Source organism: Hirundo rustica, chromosome 11 (assembly GCF_015227805.2).
Source record: "Hirundo rustica isolate bHirRus1 chromosome 11, bHirRus1.pri.v3, whole genome shotgun sequence".
NCBI lineage: Eukaryota > Metazoa > Chordata > Aves > Passeriformes > Hirundinidae > Hirundo > Hirundo rustica.
The window spans coordinates 1041967-1059593 of record NC_053460.1 but is presented as its reverse complement, the minus strand read 5'-3'; the positions used below and the strand labels follow the sequence as shown (position 1 = coordinate 1059593).

At 49.1% G+C, this 17627-nt stretch overlaps 1 protein-coding gene across 6 annotated transcripts in view; it reads right to left on the bottom strand.

Moving 5' to 3' along the window:
- FANCA (FA complementation group A) overlaps positions 1–17627 on the bottom strand; it is a 31955-nt gene extending 14328 nt beyond the window's left edge. Inside the window, exons 1-21 of one of the 6 annotated variants that reach the window (XM_040075036.2) lie at positions 17560–17627; positions 16987–17096; positions 16020–16092; positions 15719–15861; positions 15321–15416; positions 13629–13702; positions 12544–12659; positions 11840–11922; positions 11370–11403; positions 9035–9101; positions 8241–8353; positions 7551–7627; positions 6551–6692; positions 5927–6060; positions 4421–4531; positions 3926–4021; positions 3775–3834; positions 2954–3042; positions 2483–2543; positions 2340–2389; positions 1211–1287 (exon numbers count right to left, since the gene is read on the bottom strand). In XM_040075036.2, coding sequence (XP_039930970.1) covers positions 1211–1287; positions 2340–2389; positions 2483–2543; positions 2954–3042; positions 3775–3834; positions 3926–4021; positions 4421–4531; positions 5927–6060; positions 6551–6692; positions 7551–7627; positions 8241–8353; positions 9035–9101; positions 11370–11403; positions 11840–11922; positions 12544–12659; positions 13629–13702; positions 15321–15416; positions 15719–15861; positions 16020–16092; positions 16987–17096; positions 17560–17599 — 1846 coding nt within the window. In that variant the 5' untranslated portion in view covers positions 17600–17627. Of the gene's footprint in view, positions 1–1210; positions 1288–2339; positions 2390–2482; positions 2544–2953; positions 3043–3774; positions 3835–3925; positions 4022–4420; positions 4532–5926; positions 6061–6550; positions 6693–7550; positions 7628–8240; positions 8354–9034; positions 9102–9252; positions 9356–9804; positions 10046–10159; positions 10330–10516; positions 10557–11369; positions 11404–11839; positions 11923–12543; positions 12660–13628; positions 13703–15320; positions 15417–15718; positions 15862–16019; positions 16093–16986; positions 17097–17559 lie in introns of those variants that run through there. The other 5 variants (XM_040075037.1, XM_040075039.2, XM_040075041.2 and 2 more) reach the window with 5 other exon arrangements.

Here is a 17627-nt window from a genome sequence, read left to right as displayed (position 1 = left end):
GACAAGGAGGAGAGGAAATGCATTCAGCCATCCCTGCCCGCACTTTCTGTGGAAGCAGAATTTGCTTTTCCTGAAGCTCCAACAAAACCCCAAACTGTCAGCCTGCCACACACAGAGCTTTGTTTTTACACTCAGAATGCGCTATTTAATTAATAATTTATGGGTTTATGCCGAGTTGCAGAAAGGAATTCAGTTTTTGAAGATGAGAGGCAAAAAAAAGTTCTGTTTTCAGAGTTTTCTTCCCACTTCCTTTAGCTCTGCCCCTCACAGGAACATTTGCTGTCCTCAGGACTGGAGTCAGGCTCAGAATGCAGAGACAGACATCACAGCATGGACACATCCTTGGCTTCTCCGGATGTCCCATGTTACTCTGGCTTCTTGTTTAAGAGAAGGAATAAAAGGAAATTCCTTTTACCACTGGAAAGAGATGCCACCAGCGACTGCCCCAAAACCCCCTCAGAGTTCCTTAGACAGGAACAACTTATTGTGATTTATTCTTCAGGAATAAATCACCCAGGAGCGAGAACAGCAAACAACAAAGGCTGAAATTGATACCGGTTGTAAACAGGCCGTAAAATAAGGTGTTGGGAGCCCACTGGGTCACCTGGGTGTGCAAGAGTGAGCACTGACAGACGGGGTCTGGGGCTGCTCAACCCTCATTAAATATCCATAATCCCGCCCCAGGAAAGCCGCAGCGATGGGACCCCAAATCACCTCCCACCCAAACGCTACAAACCAGGAGCTGCAATCCCCTTCCCGGCCCCTCCTGCCCCCCCAGAGCTCCCTAATCCCCCTTGAAAAGGACGCCAGGAGTGCAGGCGGCACAAGAGTCGCTGCAGGAGGGATCAGCACAGCAGGCTCCCAGCACAGCCGGCTCCCAGCCCCGAGCAGCTCCGGCTGCAAACGCTGATTCACGGAAAGGTCTCGGGGGTGGAATTCAGCCAGCTCAGGCTCAGGCAGCATCTGCAGCCTCAGCACAGCACAGGGCTCCCGGGGAGTGCAAAAATCCCACCCAAGCAGGGCTGGCAGAAAAAGCCATTGCAGCAGTAAGAATTTACCACCTCGGCGCAGCATAAAGGACCTAACACTTGTTTATATGGATTAAATACCTATTCAGCCACAAATCTTTGAAAATTTTCAATTCAGGAGGGCAGCAGTGGAAAAACTAACATTTCATATTGATCCATAAATGAATGTTGTATTTTTTTACCTTGTAACACCTTCTCTTTCATAGCCTGACAGGCTTGCAGGTATGTGGAGTACAAGTTTGAAGGTATTTTATCAGCTCTGTGAAAAAGAAGAGATTTATTACCCTGCATAACCACAAGCTGCAGCTTTATTAAATGAGCACAAACAACAGCCCTTCTGTGAAATGTAATTAGAGGGACTCTGAAGCATAAAGAGCATCTGAAGCATTTTTTAATCATCTGACATGGGGGACAGAGATTTCTACCCAAGGCTTTCACAGCCAAGCATCGCACACGTGTAGCGCGCACAAACCCAATACTCTGTGTGTCATTAATTAATATTTTAATGCCTATTTCGCATCTAGCTGATGTCTAAGATCCCATAAGAGTGTGAGCTGTGAGATGCAGCATTCACAGATGTCAAACATGAACGTGCCGAGCCCAAGGTGTGACCTCCTCTCTGCAGGGCAGGCACTCTGCTCAGAGCACGTCCCACGAGGCTCCCCGGAGCTCAGCTGCTTCTCCTACAACTTTAATTTCACCCAATGATCCAGCCTCTAATTTTAGAGCCAGACTGGAATGACAAGGCAGGACCGAGCACCTCATTTGCAGGCAGTGTTGCAAGCATCCTTCCTTCATGAGGGGTTACAGAGGGACTACTGGATGTAAACTAAGGCTGCTCCTGCGGTGCAGAAAAGCACTTTTAAACATGCATGCAGGGCAAGCTCGAGTCCTGGGAGGAGCTGTGTCCTCCTGGGGCATCGTCCTGGTGCCCCTGGAGCATTAACAGACATTTGAGTCTCATCTTTCACTCCCCTCTTACCCTCTCCCAAAGAGCCTTTCACGGAGGGAGCTCATATTCCTGGGGAAATTTTACATTCAGCTGCATCCTTCAAGATTTGCATAAAAATGTACCTGGCCTGGAGCCAGAGGGACTCCTAAATAATGATTTCACAGTGGCCAGAGGACTAATTAAAGACATGAAGACTACACAGATAAGCTCCTCCACGCACAACCTGCAGGCCACAGAGCTGGGCCACCAAGCCCTGCCAAAAGGTTGGTTGGAACCGAGGCGTCAAAGCCTCTGATACCAAATGTCCCAAAAAAGAAAGCCCAGCAGCACAGAAAACCAACGCTGGGATGTCTGAATACCTCTTTAAGGAGTCTATAAAAGCCATGCGTCCATCCGGGGCTTTAGGGAGCTGCAGGAGAGGAAAAGGCAGATCAGGGGCAAATGATCTGTGTACAGACACACAGCTCATGGGAGGGGCAGAGAAAAAAAGCCAAATACTGACCACACGGGGCCTGAGCAAAGCGGGAAGGAACCAGGAAGTGTAATATGGCCTTCTGAAAATGCTGTGAAAATAAACAGAGCAAAGTGTTAACGATGCCAAAGGTCCAAAGTGCCACCTCCGCGCCTCAGGAGTTAACTTGGCTCCTGCAAACACAAAATGTTCACGGTAACATGGACAGCCACGGACAAACCAGGTTCAGATTAGCCAATGGCTTCTAATTTCTTTCATTCTGCTTTTTATTGTAATAGTTTTGGACTTCTTTTGCACAGGGGAGCGTGCCTTTTCACTCTCCCCACAAATATCCTCTATTGAGATGGCTCCTCAGGAAGTGGGAAGAACTTCCCCAAACCTTCCTTGCTCACATCCTCAATTTTCCTTGCTTCCTTATTTTGATTCAGACTTGGCTTCTACAATCACTGTTATTATTATTTTCCCAGCTAAGCCCAGGAGGAGCTGAAAAGCACACAGTACCTGGCCTCTATCACAGAGGTTGGGATCTTCCTCGTGTTTTCGAATATCTGAAGGGCTTTTTCAACATCACGGAGTGCCTGGGCCTGGGGCTGCCTCACAGCACAAGTGAGAGAAAGATGCGAGAAATGATGTTAAACTTACCTTTTCTGTTCTGAATTTGCCTCGTTGTGATTCTGTTTTAGTTGTACGTGTGAAATTAAGAGACGTCATCTCCATCATCCCCCCTGGCAGCCCGTGCCTGCAGGCAGAGGCGCTGACACCCCGGGTTTCTCTTGTTGGAGTTGTAAGACGCCTCAAGCTGCAACAAGTTTCCCAACTGACAACCAGATCAGGCTTGGAAAAATTAAATTAAATCTTGGCTTATGCCTGTGAGTTCATCACAGGCCTGGGTTTCTTGTGTTATATCCAGCTACCCTGCCTCCAGCCTGTACTTCATGTAATCCTGTAAGTGAGGCCTCTTCCTCTGATCGAAATGTAGGAAGGAATAATAAAGCCAAACACTTCCTGATAAATTACTGCTGTCACCCAAAACTTATCATGAACCACAGTGTGAAACTGCAGAGTGTAGATTCCATCCCCAAACCTCCTCTGAATCTCCACACTTTGGTCCCACACCGCAGAGATGGAAAAAAAAAAAAAAAAAAAAATCAAGACACCTATAAAATGTGAGTCCAGTTTTCATGAAAACTGGGGAGATCCTGTATTTTATGGCCTAAACTAAAACCTCTGGCCTAAAGCTGGAGCACGCTCAGCTTTGGAATGGCAGGGAGGTTGAGAAGCTCAGCACTTTTCCAGAGGATGAGAACACAGAGCAGCAGTACCTGCACAGCCTCATCAGTGGCAGAGAGGTCTTCATAGAGCCCCATGTCTTCTATGGCCACCTGTGTGAGGGTAGAGGTGCAGGTGGTCACGCACAGCAGGGTTTGACCCACCCAGAAAGAATTCCTCTCAAAAGAGACAATCTCTCCTGACCTTGAGGTCGGCCAGTCTGGTTTTAGCCAGAGTGATGTACTCCAGGAGCAGGGACCGGTGTTTCGTGGGCACAAGAGGCGGGTACATGATGTGCACCTGAAAATCACAACGAGATTTGGCATTGTTACAGGAAATCCAGGTAAAATTATAGCTGATCAATCCTGATCAATGTTTACCTCAAATATTCCCCGAAGAAGGCAACGTTGCTTGGTTAAGGATCAATCACTTTCATGGCAACTGACATAATTTTTCCCAACAACAAACAAACAAAATCGGTGAAGCGCCTAAACTTAATTCCATGAAAGGAATTCTCCCCATCAATAAAAGAATCTTGTCCTTCCTTATTTCAGGAAGAAAAGGGTCTGAGTAATGAACCAGAAGTAATCCAATTACTGTAACAACATTTGTAATGTGCTGACCCTACTGAAAAGCACAAGGACAGTCACTCTGGGGCAGTCCTGGACCTGAAAACCACCTCTGTCAGCACCTTCTCACCTTCAGGTACGGCGCAGCTTCAAAGGGCACCAGCTCCGACAGGAACTCGAAGAGGAAGACCAGAGTTTTCTTACTGCTCCCGTGCTGGCCACCAGCACTCCCAAAGGAAGCCTGAAACAGGGGCAAAATGGCAGCACAGCGTGGAGAGAATCCTCATCCAAGCAGTGCCAGAACCGAGCACGCCCATCCCAAATGTCCCGTTTCTGCCAGCAGAATCTGTCCGGAGAAAAGTCTCCAGAGATAGTTTATAGGATCATGGAATGGTTTGGCTGGGAAGGGACCTTCAAGACCACCTCAATCCAATCCCCTGCTATGGGCAGGGACACCTCCCACTGTCCCAGCGTGCTCCAAGTCCTGTCCAGCCTGGCCTTGGGCACTGCCAGGGATCCAGGGGCAGCCACAGCCTCTCTGAGCACTTGTGCCAGGGCCTGCCCACCCTCACAGACAGGAATTCCTTCCCAATATCCCATCCATCCCTGCCCTCTGGCACTGGGAGCCATTCCCTGTGTCCTGTCCCTCCAGCCCTTGTCCCCAGTCCCTCTCCAGCTCTCCTGGAGCCCCTTCAGGCCCTGGCAGGGCTCTGAGCTCTCCCTGGAGCCTTCTCCTCTCCAGGTGAGCACCCCCAGCTCTGCCAGCCTGGCTCCAGAGCAGAGGGGCTCCCTTGGATCGTGGTGACTTAGAGAAGTCTCAATGGAAGCTTGCTGCCATGAGAACACTTGAACAAGGCAACTTTGAGATGCACCAAAAGATTGGGATTCATGAGGGAGCCACAAATCTGCAGGTTTCTACACAGGTTTTTCTGGGCATTCTAAGGAAAACAACCAGTCTGAGACTACAGAGAACACAACCAGTTTACCTTCTGGTACCTCCTGGACGCTCTATCAGCCAAAGCTGAGCTTAGATTTGCAAACTCATACAAAGGAATTTCCAGGTCGAATTTACGTGGAGATTTGCATCCCTAAAATACCCACCTGTTTACAGTTAAAAGCAACAACCAATTATCTGTAAGGTCAAACACAGCAATTACAGCTGCATGCAAACCTCCAGGAAACAGGAATGCTTCCTCTGCCATCACCCCCAACTTATGCAATAACAACAGTGCTGCTTATCAAGACACTGAAATCCATCCAAGATGCTGATAATAACAGGAATTACATGTCTGCATTCCTAGCAAATAACTAGAACAGGCAAGGTGGACGCAAAAGATGAAAGGAGGGAAAGCTGGGGAAAGCCAAATAAATGTATTCTTTGCAGACACAAAGGCAGTAATAAATATTCAATCGGTCCTAATATCAATACAATCGCTTGTACTTTTCTTTTTTATTTTCCTTCCCCCTTCTCATTCCTGGTTATCCTGTCTGGAACAAGGCTTTCTCCACGCAGCAGATCATTCCTTATGCACAGGTTGCCTCGCACAATTAAAACAAAGCTCACCAGGCTTTAAGACTTTAGGACCAGGCTCACCTAACTTTAAGTTTAAGTGGGTCAGGCCTCACTTAGTCTTACCTTAAACCACTCAGAGTAAGGCATGAAGACAGCAGGGCCCTCCAGAGCGGCCTGACGAGCGATCAGGAATGCAGTGATCATATTTTCCATGTCATAATTCCCAAAGGCCTTTAGCAGGAGATGGCTCAGTAGATCTAGGAACATAAAACAGTAACCTCACACTTTGCTCCTGACAACAGTGCTGTATTCTCTGCAGTAAATGAAGACAAATATCTGTGATACAACATAAGCCTGGAGAACCTCTGGGGTCTGATTTTATTTTTTTTCATACACTTTCAACTGTCAAACCCACTTGGATTCCCTACGGGGAGTCCAGCACTGGGATAACTAGTGAGGAATTCTCACAAGCAAGCTCTGCTAGCAAAGGTGAGCTAGAACCAAGGTTCAGCAATCACTACGCCAATTAGCAATGAAGGTAATTATCCAACAGCCACCCTGGGCTGCACACAGAGCTTGGGAAGCGGCAGGCACGAGGCCTGGCGTTCACATCACCAGGGACACGGGAGGGCTGAGTGGAAAAGCAGAAGTGCTGCTGCTCCCTTGCATGCAGGGAGCACCGTGGCGGACGAGCCCCTGCTCCCTACAGCGGCACGGGCACGCACCGGGCGGGCAGCGCCCACCTACCCTTGAAGAGCTGCTCGGCCTCAGCCTGGCACACCACCAGCGTGGACACACAGGACAGGACGTGCTGCCAGTTCACCTCGTGGGTCTCCAGGACCTGCTGCAGCTGGCAGATGGATTCCTTCACACTGAATGCCACCAACAGCTGGAGGAGTGAGGGCAATTCCTGTTAGCTGGGACATGCAGCCACAAGAGCGAGGGGAGGACAGACAAGACTGACGGGCAGATGGCTTTCCTGGGACTTTTCCAAGCTATCCTGCAGCTTTTGGATCAGCTTCCCAGGCCCAAACATCAGCCTGGACTGGAAGCAGCGCCGGCTACAATAAACAGTTATTACCACGATTCACAAAGCAGTCACACGGAGAGAGAGGTTTTCCAGGGCAGAGGTTTCTCCGTTCCGACTCAAAGCTGAGATAGGGCAGAGAGAGAGCCTCTTTGTTTATTTCTTACTTTTTATACATTTGTGGGTCTGGCCAAAGATTGGCTTTTTTGGGGTTTCCACCCCTCAGCCTCAGTGGCCAGGCCAGTTGTCAGTTACAATTGTTTTCAGGTTAGAAATATGCAAACAAAGGACAGAGAATGAAAAACAAAGGATTTGTTTCTGTTACATCTGTGGGAAAAAGGTAGAACTGCTTCTAATATTGTACAGTAACTAAAAGATCTTGACTCCATTTTATGAAAATTCAAAAGGCTATAAAAAACTCAGAAAAACCAGGGTAACAAACAGTAAAACTGCAATTCTTTCAGAATCCATGTCATTTTCTGTACCAGGGAAAATTCACATCTCCAGTCAGCATCTTTGCTCTCATTGAGTGCTTTGCACTAGCAAAAAAACACTGTAGCTCTTTTCCTTCACGCTTCCTCCTCCCAGAGTTTCTGGCGATTGGTTTGGATTCCGCAGCTGGATAATGCTGCACTGATTTCCAACGACCTGATTTCAGGTATTTCAGTGGACATAAGCCCAAGATAATAAAGTTCTCTGAGTGACAAGAGGCAGATTTACCTTGCGATACAGAGCCGTGAGCAGGGGAGAAGTCCTGGTAAAGCTCCACTCCTTCTGCATCTGGATGGCATCAGACACTGCACCCACACAAAGAAAACTTCAGGTTTTAAAACACACCCAAAACACGTACGTTTCCCTTGTGCAGCCATTAAAAACTGGAATTCTGAATCCTGTTTTTCTTTGGAACATGGGCTGTGGCACGAGGACCGGACAATTCCATCGTGGCACTGTCACCCCAGAGCTGCTTTCATGACCACACGTGCGTAGGCTGACATGGCACATGCACAGAGAATCGGCAAGGAATCAGCTTTTCCCTCATTAACCTCCTTCCTCTGGGAGCCAGCAATGACACAGCTCTCCCACACAACAGACAAGCAGCTCCAGACCACACCTCAGGGGATTTTACAAGAGATTTCATAGCTCAAACATATTTCCTTCCTAAAAAACATCAAGCTTCAAAAAACAATTACTGATCTGGGATTAGAACCAAAATTTTCTCCTGAACTGTGACCCTCAGGTGACTTTTTTTGCCTGACTTGGCACCCTGCTTCTACAGAGCCCAGGAAGGAGCTAAGAAGCCTGGAGGCTGCTCTGGCTCTGGCTCCTCCAGGCTGGGCCCCACTCAGTGTGGGACAGAGCTCTGGACACACCTGGAGACATTTGGAGACACCTGTCCCTGCCCATTCCCACCTTTCAGCACGGGGTTGTAGGTGAGAACCTCGGTCAGGGTGTGTCTGAAAAACTGCCTCAAGGAATCGGGGTGAGCCACGCTTCCATAAAGGGACACGTTGAACACATTCAGCCTGCAGAGGACAAGGAAATAGCAGAAACAATGTCAGCCAGGAGCTGATTAAATATGATCAGCCAGGCACTGATCAATTATGATCAGCCAGGCACTGATCAATTATGATCAGCCAGCTGCTGATGTAATAGGAACAACCAGGTGCAGCTTAGGGTGGATGACTGATTTTTACTCTACATCCATCTCTCAAATTGCCACAAACACTTTTCTGTATGTATTAAAAAAATCCAAACAACTCATGGTTACTCAGCGCTGTGTAGCCATCAGATTTACAAATGTGAGTCCAAGGGGTATCCCTGCACGGGGCTGAAGGTGACGTGTACAAAGCAGTTAAATAAAACTAATTTGGAAGCAGGAATTGGAGATGATTTCACCCTCCAGGTGCTCCTGCTCAGAAGCAGTCAGAAAACTTGATGGGGAATTTCTGGCATGAGAAGAGGGAGCTCCAGGGTTGGCTCCAGCACTGCCAGAACTCACTTTCCTACCTGGCCCTTACCTTTTTTTACAAGCATTTTTGTCTGCACGTATTTTATTAGAGGAGAATACCAAGCACAAGTAGCACTGGGAGGGGTGGGGGTTGTGTAAATAAGGAAAAAACACCCCTCAACGTTCCTCCTGTTGCAGTAAGAAGTGAAAAAGTGGATAAAAACCTCCTCCTGAGAGTGTTTGGAACATTTCTTACCAGAACCTCGCAGCTTGCACCATGGAAACGTCTTCCTGCTTCTCTTTACCAACGGCATCAAGCACCCCTGGACCCCAAAACACACAAAAACCCAATGAGAAAAGAACTGTGACACTAAACCCCACCTGGGAACTATCAGAATGAGCAATTGGTGCCCCTTTACAGAGGCGACCCCTCTAGGGAAATGTGCAGAAGCCACTCAGCAGCTGAATTCTTACCAGATTTTCTCCAAAGTGACACAGAGACTCAGGAAACTATTACCACCGACCTTGAACCAATTTAAAAAAAACATTCCCAGGAACGTGCTAATAATGAAGCCATCTAAAAACGCATAACAATCAGTATTTAATTTCCAAACCCAGCCCTAATGCATCTGTGAGCCCGAGCATCGCGGAGCCCGCTGGAGGCAGGGATTTGCACAAGCTGAATTAAACACCCTGCAAACCACGGTCCGAACAAAGAGCGGCCTGGGGGAGGGCCAGGCGTTTGTAATGCGCTATTTGCATGGCAGGAATTCCTTTAAAAGCTCGATCTGCCCCAAAACGACGGCTGGAGATCAAACAGGTTGGCAGCTTGCGCAGCGCGTTGTCTTGACGATCAGCCCACACAACTGGGGAACCCTTTGCTATGCAGTCTGCCGCAGCAGCACTTCTGCTCTGTGCCACCCCGCCTCGAAAACCCTCCTCCTTCCAACTGCTAAAGGAGCTTGCTTTGTGTATTCAAATCGTTTCGCTAAGGGAAAAGAAAAAAAAAAAAAAACCAAAAAAAACCTGAAAAGAAAATTTACTGGGCAGGAGCAGCGAACCGGACGCCCCTCACATGCCACCAGAGCTTTAGGATGTAAAACTCTCCTCTCCTGCTGAGGAATACTTTAAGGTTAAGCAGGGGAGAATAAAGCAAAGGAGATAAACTCAGCTTATCTTCAGGCACAGCAGTTCAACAGTGCCAGACCATTACAGCGAACACACTGCTCCCATGCCACCCCCAGCCCGTCCTTCTCCTCCTCTGAAGGTCTTCAGTAACAGGGAATCCTTCTACGTTAAAAATCCTAATGTCCTCCAAAGATTAATGAAGCGAGACCCCCTCAAAGGTGACCCAAAAGCGCGGACTGATAAAACACCTTACATAAACCTCACGTAATGCATTTTGCAGGCACGCAGGCTGCACAAACGGGAAGGGCAAATGAAGAGCAGGATGCAGACTCCGCCAGCAGCCTGCTCCTCCTCCTCCTCCTCCAAAATCCCTGCTCCTCCCGTGGCAAGGGCAGGCTTGCAGCTGTTAGAGGGCCACCTGAGATGGGGTTGGCGCATATGAAATAACAAAGCACTTGTCTCGCAGCTTTCCCTCTTTAGAAGGGCTCACGGGGTCCGTGCGGCATCCCTGCGTACAGACGGCGCTCCCTGCGAGAGCCGCGGCCAGGGACGGGGCTGGCAGCTCCCACAGGGACGGGAGGGGAGGCGGTACAGCCTGGGACGGGGTCACCTTAGCGCGGGGAGGCAGCAGCAGCCTCTGCAGCAGCGCTGAGCAGGAGAGGCGCCGGCCAGGAAAGCGGGGAAGCGCCGTCGCTAAGGAGACAGGAGTGACAGCAGCCGCAGTCAGGGGACACCAGCCAGGGGTGTGGGACACGGGAGGGGCGTAAGGAACGTGACAACAGCAGGTAGAGCATCTCCCCGTGAGGATCAGCTGTGACACAGGACAGAAATAACCCCCGTGTGAGCGTGCTTTAGCGTTCCTGCGTCAGGATTTGCTGGTAAATCAGGCGCTGCCGCCTTGAGCCCTCCGCAGTGGCACCGGGGCAGCTCAGGCCAGGGCAGGCACGTTGCAGTTCGTGAACACTGGTGTTTAATACGCACCTACACTAGGTGCCTTTGCTCAGCACAAAAATAGAGGTTTCAGAAAACATTAGCCTGCAAATCCAAACGGTGAGTCAGCAAAACCGCTCACACCGCTGTCGATTCCAAGTTTAACTTACTAGGCAGAAAAAAAATAAACCTAAGCAGCAAAACTGATCCTGGCCTAACCTCTGTGCTCCTGTTAAAGCAAACCGGTTAAAAATGGGGAAATTGAGTCAGGTATCTATACAATGTTACAGCTGGGAGCAGAAAAAAAAAAAAAGTAGCATAAAAGGCAAATTATCTGCAGTGTCTGGAGACAGTTTTGGAGAACCGCAGAGGAAGGAGAGGCAAATAAAATCAGTGACATAAATATTATGCACAACAGCACAGACAAAGCAGCCAGGCAAAGGATTTTTCCTTAGGGATTCAGCAGAGAGCAAGGAATGGAAGTCTTGGAAACAGCAGTGGCTGCACAAAGCTGGGATCACAGCAGTACTTACATGCCAGCATTCTCTGTAAGACAGCACGGCAGATCTGTTCAAAATTAACAAATTAAGGGATTTAGAGCTTTAAAGAGCTGCAGTTCAATGTGGAAAAAGTAAATTGACTCAAAGAGTTTTGTCCCTCTTAAAGCTTCACTCTGACCTCAGGCTCTGCAATAGAACAGATAGAACAGACGGAAGGGCAGCATTTTCCAACCTTACAGCATTCCACGTCTCGTATTCAAATGGAAGACCCAAGCAATCCAGGTGAAAGGGAGTTTAGAAACCCCTTGATGTGCCACCTTGGGGCAATTCTCCACACAAAAAGCCTCAATTCTGGTTTCACCATTTCCCCCACTCCAGTACCTGTACCACCACCCTCTCCTTGCAGCTCCAAGCTCTGAATTATTTGCACTCAGCAAGAGCCAGGGATTAATGGAATTGCTTTATTAAAGCAGCATTTGCAACCAGGTTCATTTTGTCCTTACGTAGGCAACCTTCTGGAATTCCACCTTCCTTCCCAGCTCCGAAGCCTGCTCAAAGCCATTCTGAAGAAACACGATGGCAAAGTCTGCAAATCAGGAAGGAATCGGTGTTCCAGCATCCCCTCTGCACACAGGTCACCTGCTCCCTCGCCTCCCACCTGTCCCAACAGGCTCTGGAAAGCCTCCACTCAGCAGGAATCATTTACTGTCTTGGAGTAAAATTATTCCCAGGAAAAAGAATCCAGAACATCAAGGGTTATCAAGTCTAAAGGATTTGTAGTTGTGCTCCACGACCTCTGCAGAACCCAGAGGGGCTGTACTCGATCAGCTGCATTGGCCCACACTCAGACCCTCAGGAAGGATTTTTTCCTAAATAAACTAAGACAATAAATAATAGAAATTGGCAGGGGGGAAATGGAACTCTGAAACAGTTCTGGCCCAAAATCTCTCTGGGACTTTGCAGAGTGTCACAGTGCCAGTGTATCGTCCCTGAACCACGCCCCTCACCACCACAATCTCTTGAGTTACCTTAACTCCAAGGGACATAAAAATTCAAACCAATCATTTTTCAAAGGGAGAAAATTCGCTACATTTGCCAAACATATAAAAACATATATTCCCCAGAGAAATGAGGTAAGGAAACACGAAGAGAGGCCCGTGTTGTTACACTTCTGAGGTTCTGCCCTGCGCCCAGCCCAGGGCCTTGCCTGAGAGAATTCGCCGTGCCAGCTCCGTGTCCCCACAGGGGACGTCCCCAGCCTGCTCACAGAGGCCACAGAGGCTGCTGCAGAGCCACTCCACTGCTGCTGGGCCTGCTGGGCTCCTGCAACACACAAAGCACCTTCAGTTCAATCCCTCCTGCTCTCTGGAAGGCTCAGCTCTCTCCACCTGTGCACTCTGCCCTAAATGTGCCACTTCATTTATTTAATTTGGACCGGCACGTTGTCTTTACAGTTGCTTTTTATATTATTTGCTTTATAAAAAAGACCCTGCAGCCACACACACGCAAAGGAAAAACGTGTGTGAAACTGTGCCTCTGAGTATTTCCTCCTCCCTGACATGAAAGTTTCCATCGAGAAAACTCTGCTGCAAGAATTTTAGTTCCAGTTTCTAAGACACTTGGATGAAAATGCTTCAAAAAATAAATTAAATTCTTAATCTATGCCTTTGGTTCCCTTAAATTGCTTTCATTGTGAACAGACAAGTAAACCAACATCGGAAGCTTAGAAGATCACTGGGACATTCCTTTGACACAACAAGGAGACAACCTGAACTTCACAAATAGGTGAGTTGTTAGCTCTGTATCATGGAATAATGGAATGGTTTGGGTTCAAAGGGACCTTAATGTTCATCTGGTTTCACCCCCTGCCTGGGCAAGGACACCTCTCACTAGACCAGGTTGCTCCAATCCCTGCCCAACTCAGTCTTGGACACTTGGGGGGGGGACAAAAAAACAAACCCCAAAATTCTTAGACTAACAATTCTCTGGAGATTAACTCTGCCAGACCAAAAAAAGCCTAAGATTTCATGAAGATGGAAGCACCCACCTTCTGCAGAGCAAGACTTTCTCCAGCCCAGCTGATGGACAACAAGAAGTCACCACACCCAAACTGGGCTAATTACCCCAGAGTAACCCTGAAAACCCACAGCAGCTCCTAAATCCTGCTAATCCGATCCCTTGCCAGCACCTGACTATATCCCCAGTCCAGAACACTCACGACTAATCCCTGATTACGTTTCAATAGGCTTTGGGAGATGAGCTGCATCTGCAAACCCCCGGAGCCGCGCTCACCTCTCCAGCAGCTCTGCCAGGCCCGCGATGTCACCGCTGTGCAGGTGCCACACGGCTTCCAGCACCGGGGGCTCCTGAGGGGAAGTCACCATCAGCTCACAGCCTGCACTGTGCACGTAACTTTGGGCCATTGTGAAGGGTACGTGAAAAGCAAAGCTCAGCTCTGTTCATCCCCGCCATCCAGAGGTTGTTAAGGTTTAAAATCGACAGCGCCGGTGATGAAAGATTATATTTCCTAGGAATTTTGGGTGGTTTAGGGCTGTAGACGCATCATCATTGCAAATTTTTGTGGACAAGAAGTGAATGTACTAATGTTTTTCCTCTGGAATAATGTTGATTCTGCAGTTTTAAAGGAACAGGGATAAACCAGGAAAAAGGTAACACAACTGAGTCTCAGGTCTTGTTAAGGCAGATTAGAGAATTGTCTTTTAGTCTGTTAACTGTTAGTCTCAGTGGAACCAGGTTGCCACTCTCAAGTCCATATCCCAGTAGAGCTGGGATTGCAGGAGACCACAGGGAGAGACCCTGCAATCATCCAGGCAGAAAGGCTGATGGACACAAAAGAAAAATCAACAAAAATCTGCACCAGACACCAGGCATCGCTCCTGTGTGGATCCACTTGCTGCCCTGCAATATCCCTTCCAGCTCCTGCCCAGAACAGCACATCCAGGAGAGTCCTGAGCCAGCAAAACAGCACTGCAGGGTGCACCTGGCAGGGGAAAGGTGCAGCAGCAGCATCTGAGCATTCCAGGCAGAACCAACGCCCTCACAAAACCTTCCCATTTGGAAGAGGCATTTGGGAGCCTTGGGCACAGGGAAAAGCCAGAGCCTCAGGAGCTTTCTGTGATGACCAGCAGCTGTCTCACACCCTGACCCCAAACTCGCCCACGTACTTTGTCTTCACAACCTAATTCTTCCCGTAACACCCTCAGTTACAGAGTTATCTCTCACTTATCCCCATGTCTGCCCCAGGACCAGGAGATCTTAATCAGCCTGTGAAACACACACAGGTTCTATTTTCAGCTCAGGAGCGGATATTTGAGACCAGAGCACGGCCCTTTATCAGGGCAGATCAGCCTTTTCCTCATTTCCCACGAGGGCACTGAGGAATCACAACTGTCCTGCTCAGAAAAAACCCTTAACTCCACTCACAGCACCACTTGTCTCCATGAAATACACCCAAATGAAACCAAGACATCCCATTTGTGAGGCAGCACAAGCTGTTATCTGCTATCTGGTTTCTTCCTCTGTGACCTTACTTTGTCCTATCACCATTCCCAGGTAAACAAAGCGGAGAACCAGGACGACAAAGACACTTGGAATATTGCTGGCAAAGCACGTGAAGGGCTCTAGGACTGTGTCACCCCACCGCCAGCTGGGAGTTTCTGCACTGGACCTGGAGAGCACCCCAAAGCCAGCACCTGGTCACCACGGGGCTGTCAAGGATCTTTTGTGACAGTTTCCAATAATTCAAATAACTCCAAACCTCGGCTGAGTTGAAAAAGCAAATCCCACTGCAGAGACAAGGAAGTTCCCACTGAATTTGCTCTAAAACAAACAGAACAGCCAAAAAACCCCACCATCTGGAATTCAGCTCATGCCTTTGGAAGGTCAGGAAAATCAGAGATGCCACATCCCATGGATGAAGCCTCACGGTCTGTAACATCACAACGTTTCTCCATGAGTTCTCACCTTCATTTTCCACATTTCCTGGCAGAAGAGGGAGCGACAGAACATGTTGTTTGCCAGCAAATCCTTCACAGTCTGAAGCAAGCAGGACAACCTCTTCTGGCATCACCCCGGAAACGAAGCAGAAATAATTCCCTTTGTGAATAACAGGCTCACAGAAGAACAATTTGCTGCTTTGCCCTGTTTGCTGCTTTGTAAAGGGTCAAATGATGGAGAGAATTCAGGGGAAAGGACTAAACTTCTCTTCTTATGTATCTTGTACTTCTGCAAGCAAATCGAACGCCTCAATGACTAATTGTCCACTCGTGTTTGGGGCTTAATCAGAGCAGATAAACTGGGCTTAAAGTCAAACTTAACAGTGCTGTTTTGTTGATAAATTAAAGACAAAGCTTTCCCCTTACTCTCTGGTCAGAGCTCAGCAGTGGGACTCTTGTGGGGCTGGCAGAATCCTGGCAGATCCGCTCCACGTTGGCAACGGCATTTTTGGCTGCCAGGGTCGCTGTGGGCACACCCAGTTTTGAGGCCTGTTCCTGCAGGACAGAGACTAAACACAACAGCAAAGCAGAAGACTGTCATCACCAGGCAAGTAGGAAAACAGGACCAGGACAATGAAAAGAAAAGTAAAACAGGGGTTGCACGTAAAGGCAAAAATTGAGTATTGAGGAAGAGTTCTTGCCCACATCTGGCCTGGTAGATGCTCACCTATAAATGACTCTGGTGACAGTCCCTGGTGCTCTGCCCCATCCTGCACACCTGGCTCGGCTGAATCTCCCACCTGGAAACCAAATTAAACCACAAAACTCTTAGATGTCCATCATGCACATTTACAAACCTATCCCTGCGCTGCTGGAGCAACTGAAGTGAAATTAACACGGAGCTCCCACGTAGGAGTGGAAAAGCACAGATTTCACCTTACCAGAGATGTGTGTTTAGTTATTGCCAGTTTAGGCAGAAAAAAGGAGACACAGGCCAAAGCTCCTCATCCCCAGGGACCAAACAGCTCAGCAGCAGCACCAGGAGCAGAATCTCTATAATCCTTATCTTTCCAGTCCTTTCTGTGAAGCCACGAGGCCATAAATATTTGATGAAACATATCCAAACGCGGGATAATTTTCTAGTTAAATCCCCCTTTTCTTTTTATAAAGAGAAATGGTCTCTAGATAAAGGCAGATGCTGAGCTATGGGAGGTATTTGCTTTATCTGTTGTAGCTGTAAATTCAGTGTGTGAGGAGAGGGAGAACGTGGCCGAATCACAACAGTGGAACAAGATAAGGCTGTCATGAAGACAGTGATGTCAGTCAGACGTGGTTGGTAGTTCAGAGGAAAACCAAGTCTCCCCTGAATTGTCTTCCCTGGATTCACAAGAAGACAGTTCCGACAAGGAAAATGTACTGGATTTCCCTTCGTCCCAAATCCAAACCACGTTTAGGCATTTTTAGTCTGTAAAACTTGATTTTACAGACTAAAAATTGATGGAAAAGGGATAACAATCTCATTTCTGCAACACAGAGCTCTCAATGTTATTCCTACACTGTTGGTTTTTCTTTCCATTTATCATGGAAAACTGTGTTCCTGGGACACTGACTCCACAGCCGGTGGCACCCACCTCCAGCTGGGCTCTCCCACTATCCCAGCCGGGCCCCGACACCCCGAGCTGTCCCGTTCCTACCTCCAGGAGGAGGTCACCCAGGTTCTGGTGGCGATCCAGCAGCCGCAGAGCCGCTTCCCGGAGCTCCGCTTCGCTCCCGAAGGGGCTTTTCCTCTTCCTGGCTCTCCCTGCTGAGAAGTTCGGTTTTATTGAGCAGCGCGTTCCCAGGGCACCCCGACATCACCGCCCGCTCCCTGCTGCCGGTGGATGAGGGCAGAGCGGGGGTGCGAGGACATGAGGGCAGGGAGAGGGGGTGTACGAGGTGTTGCGTACCGGGGCACGGGGGCTTTGAGGAAAGCAGAAGGGGCTGTACGAGGGCGGGTGTTGCGTACCGGGGCACGGGGGCTTTGAGGAAAGCAGAAGGGGCTGTACGAGGGCAGGTGTTGCGTACCGGGGCACGGGGGCTTTGAGGAAGGCAGAGGGGGGTGTACGGAACGGGCCACGGGGGCAGAGAGAGGAGCGTGTGCAGGCAGAGAGAAGGGGTGTACGAAGGCAGAGGGGGGGATATTCACGCCCCCCGTCCCCTCCGCTGTCCCCGCGGGGAGCTCCCGGCGCGGAGCTGGCCTCAGCGGAGCCGCCTCGGCCCTCACGTACCGAGCAGGTCCCGCCAGCTCCTCCCGCCCGCGCCCGCCATCGCGAGCCGCCGCTTCCCGCCGCGCCGG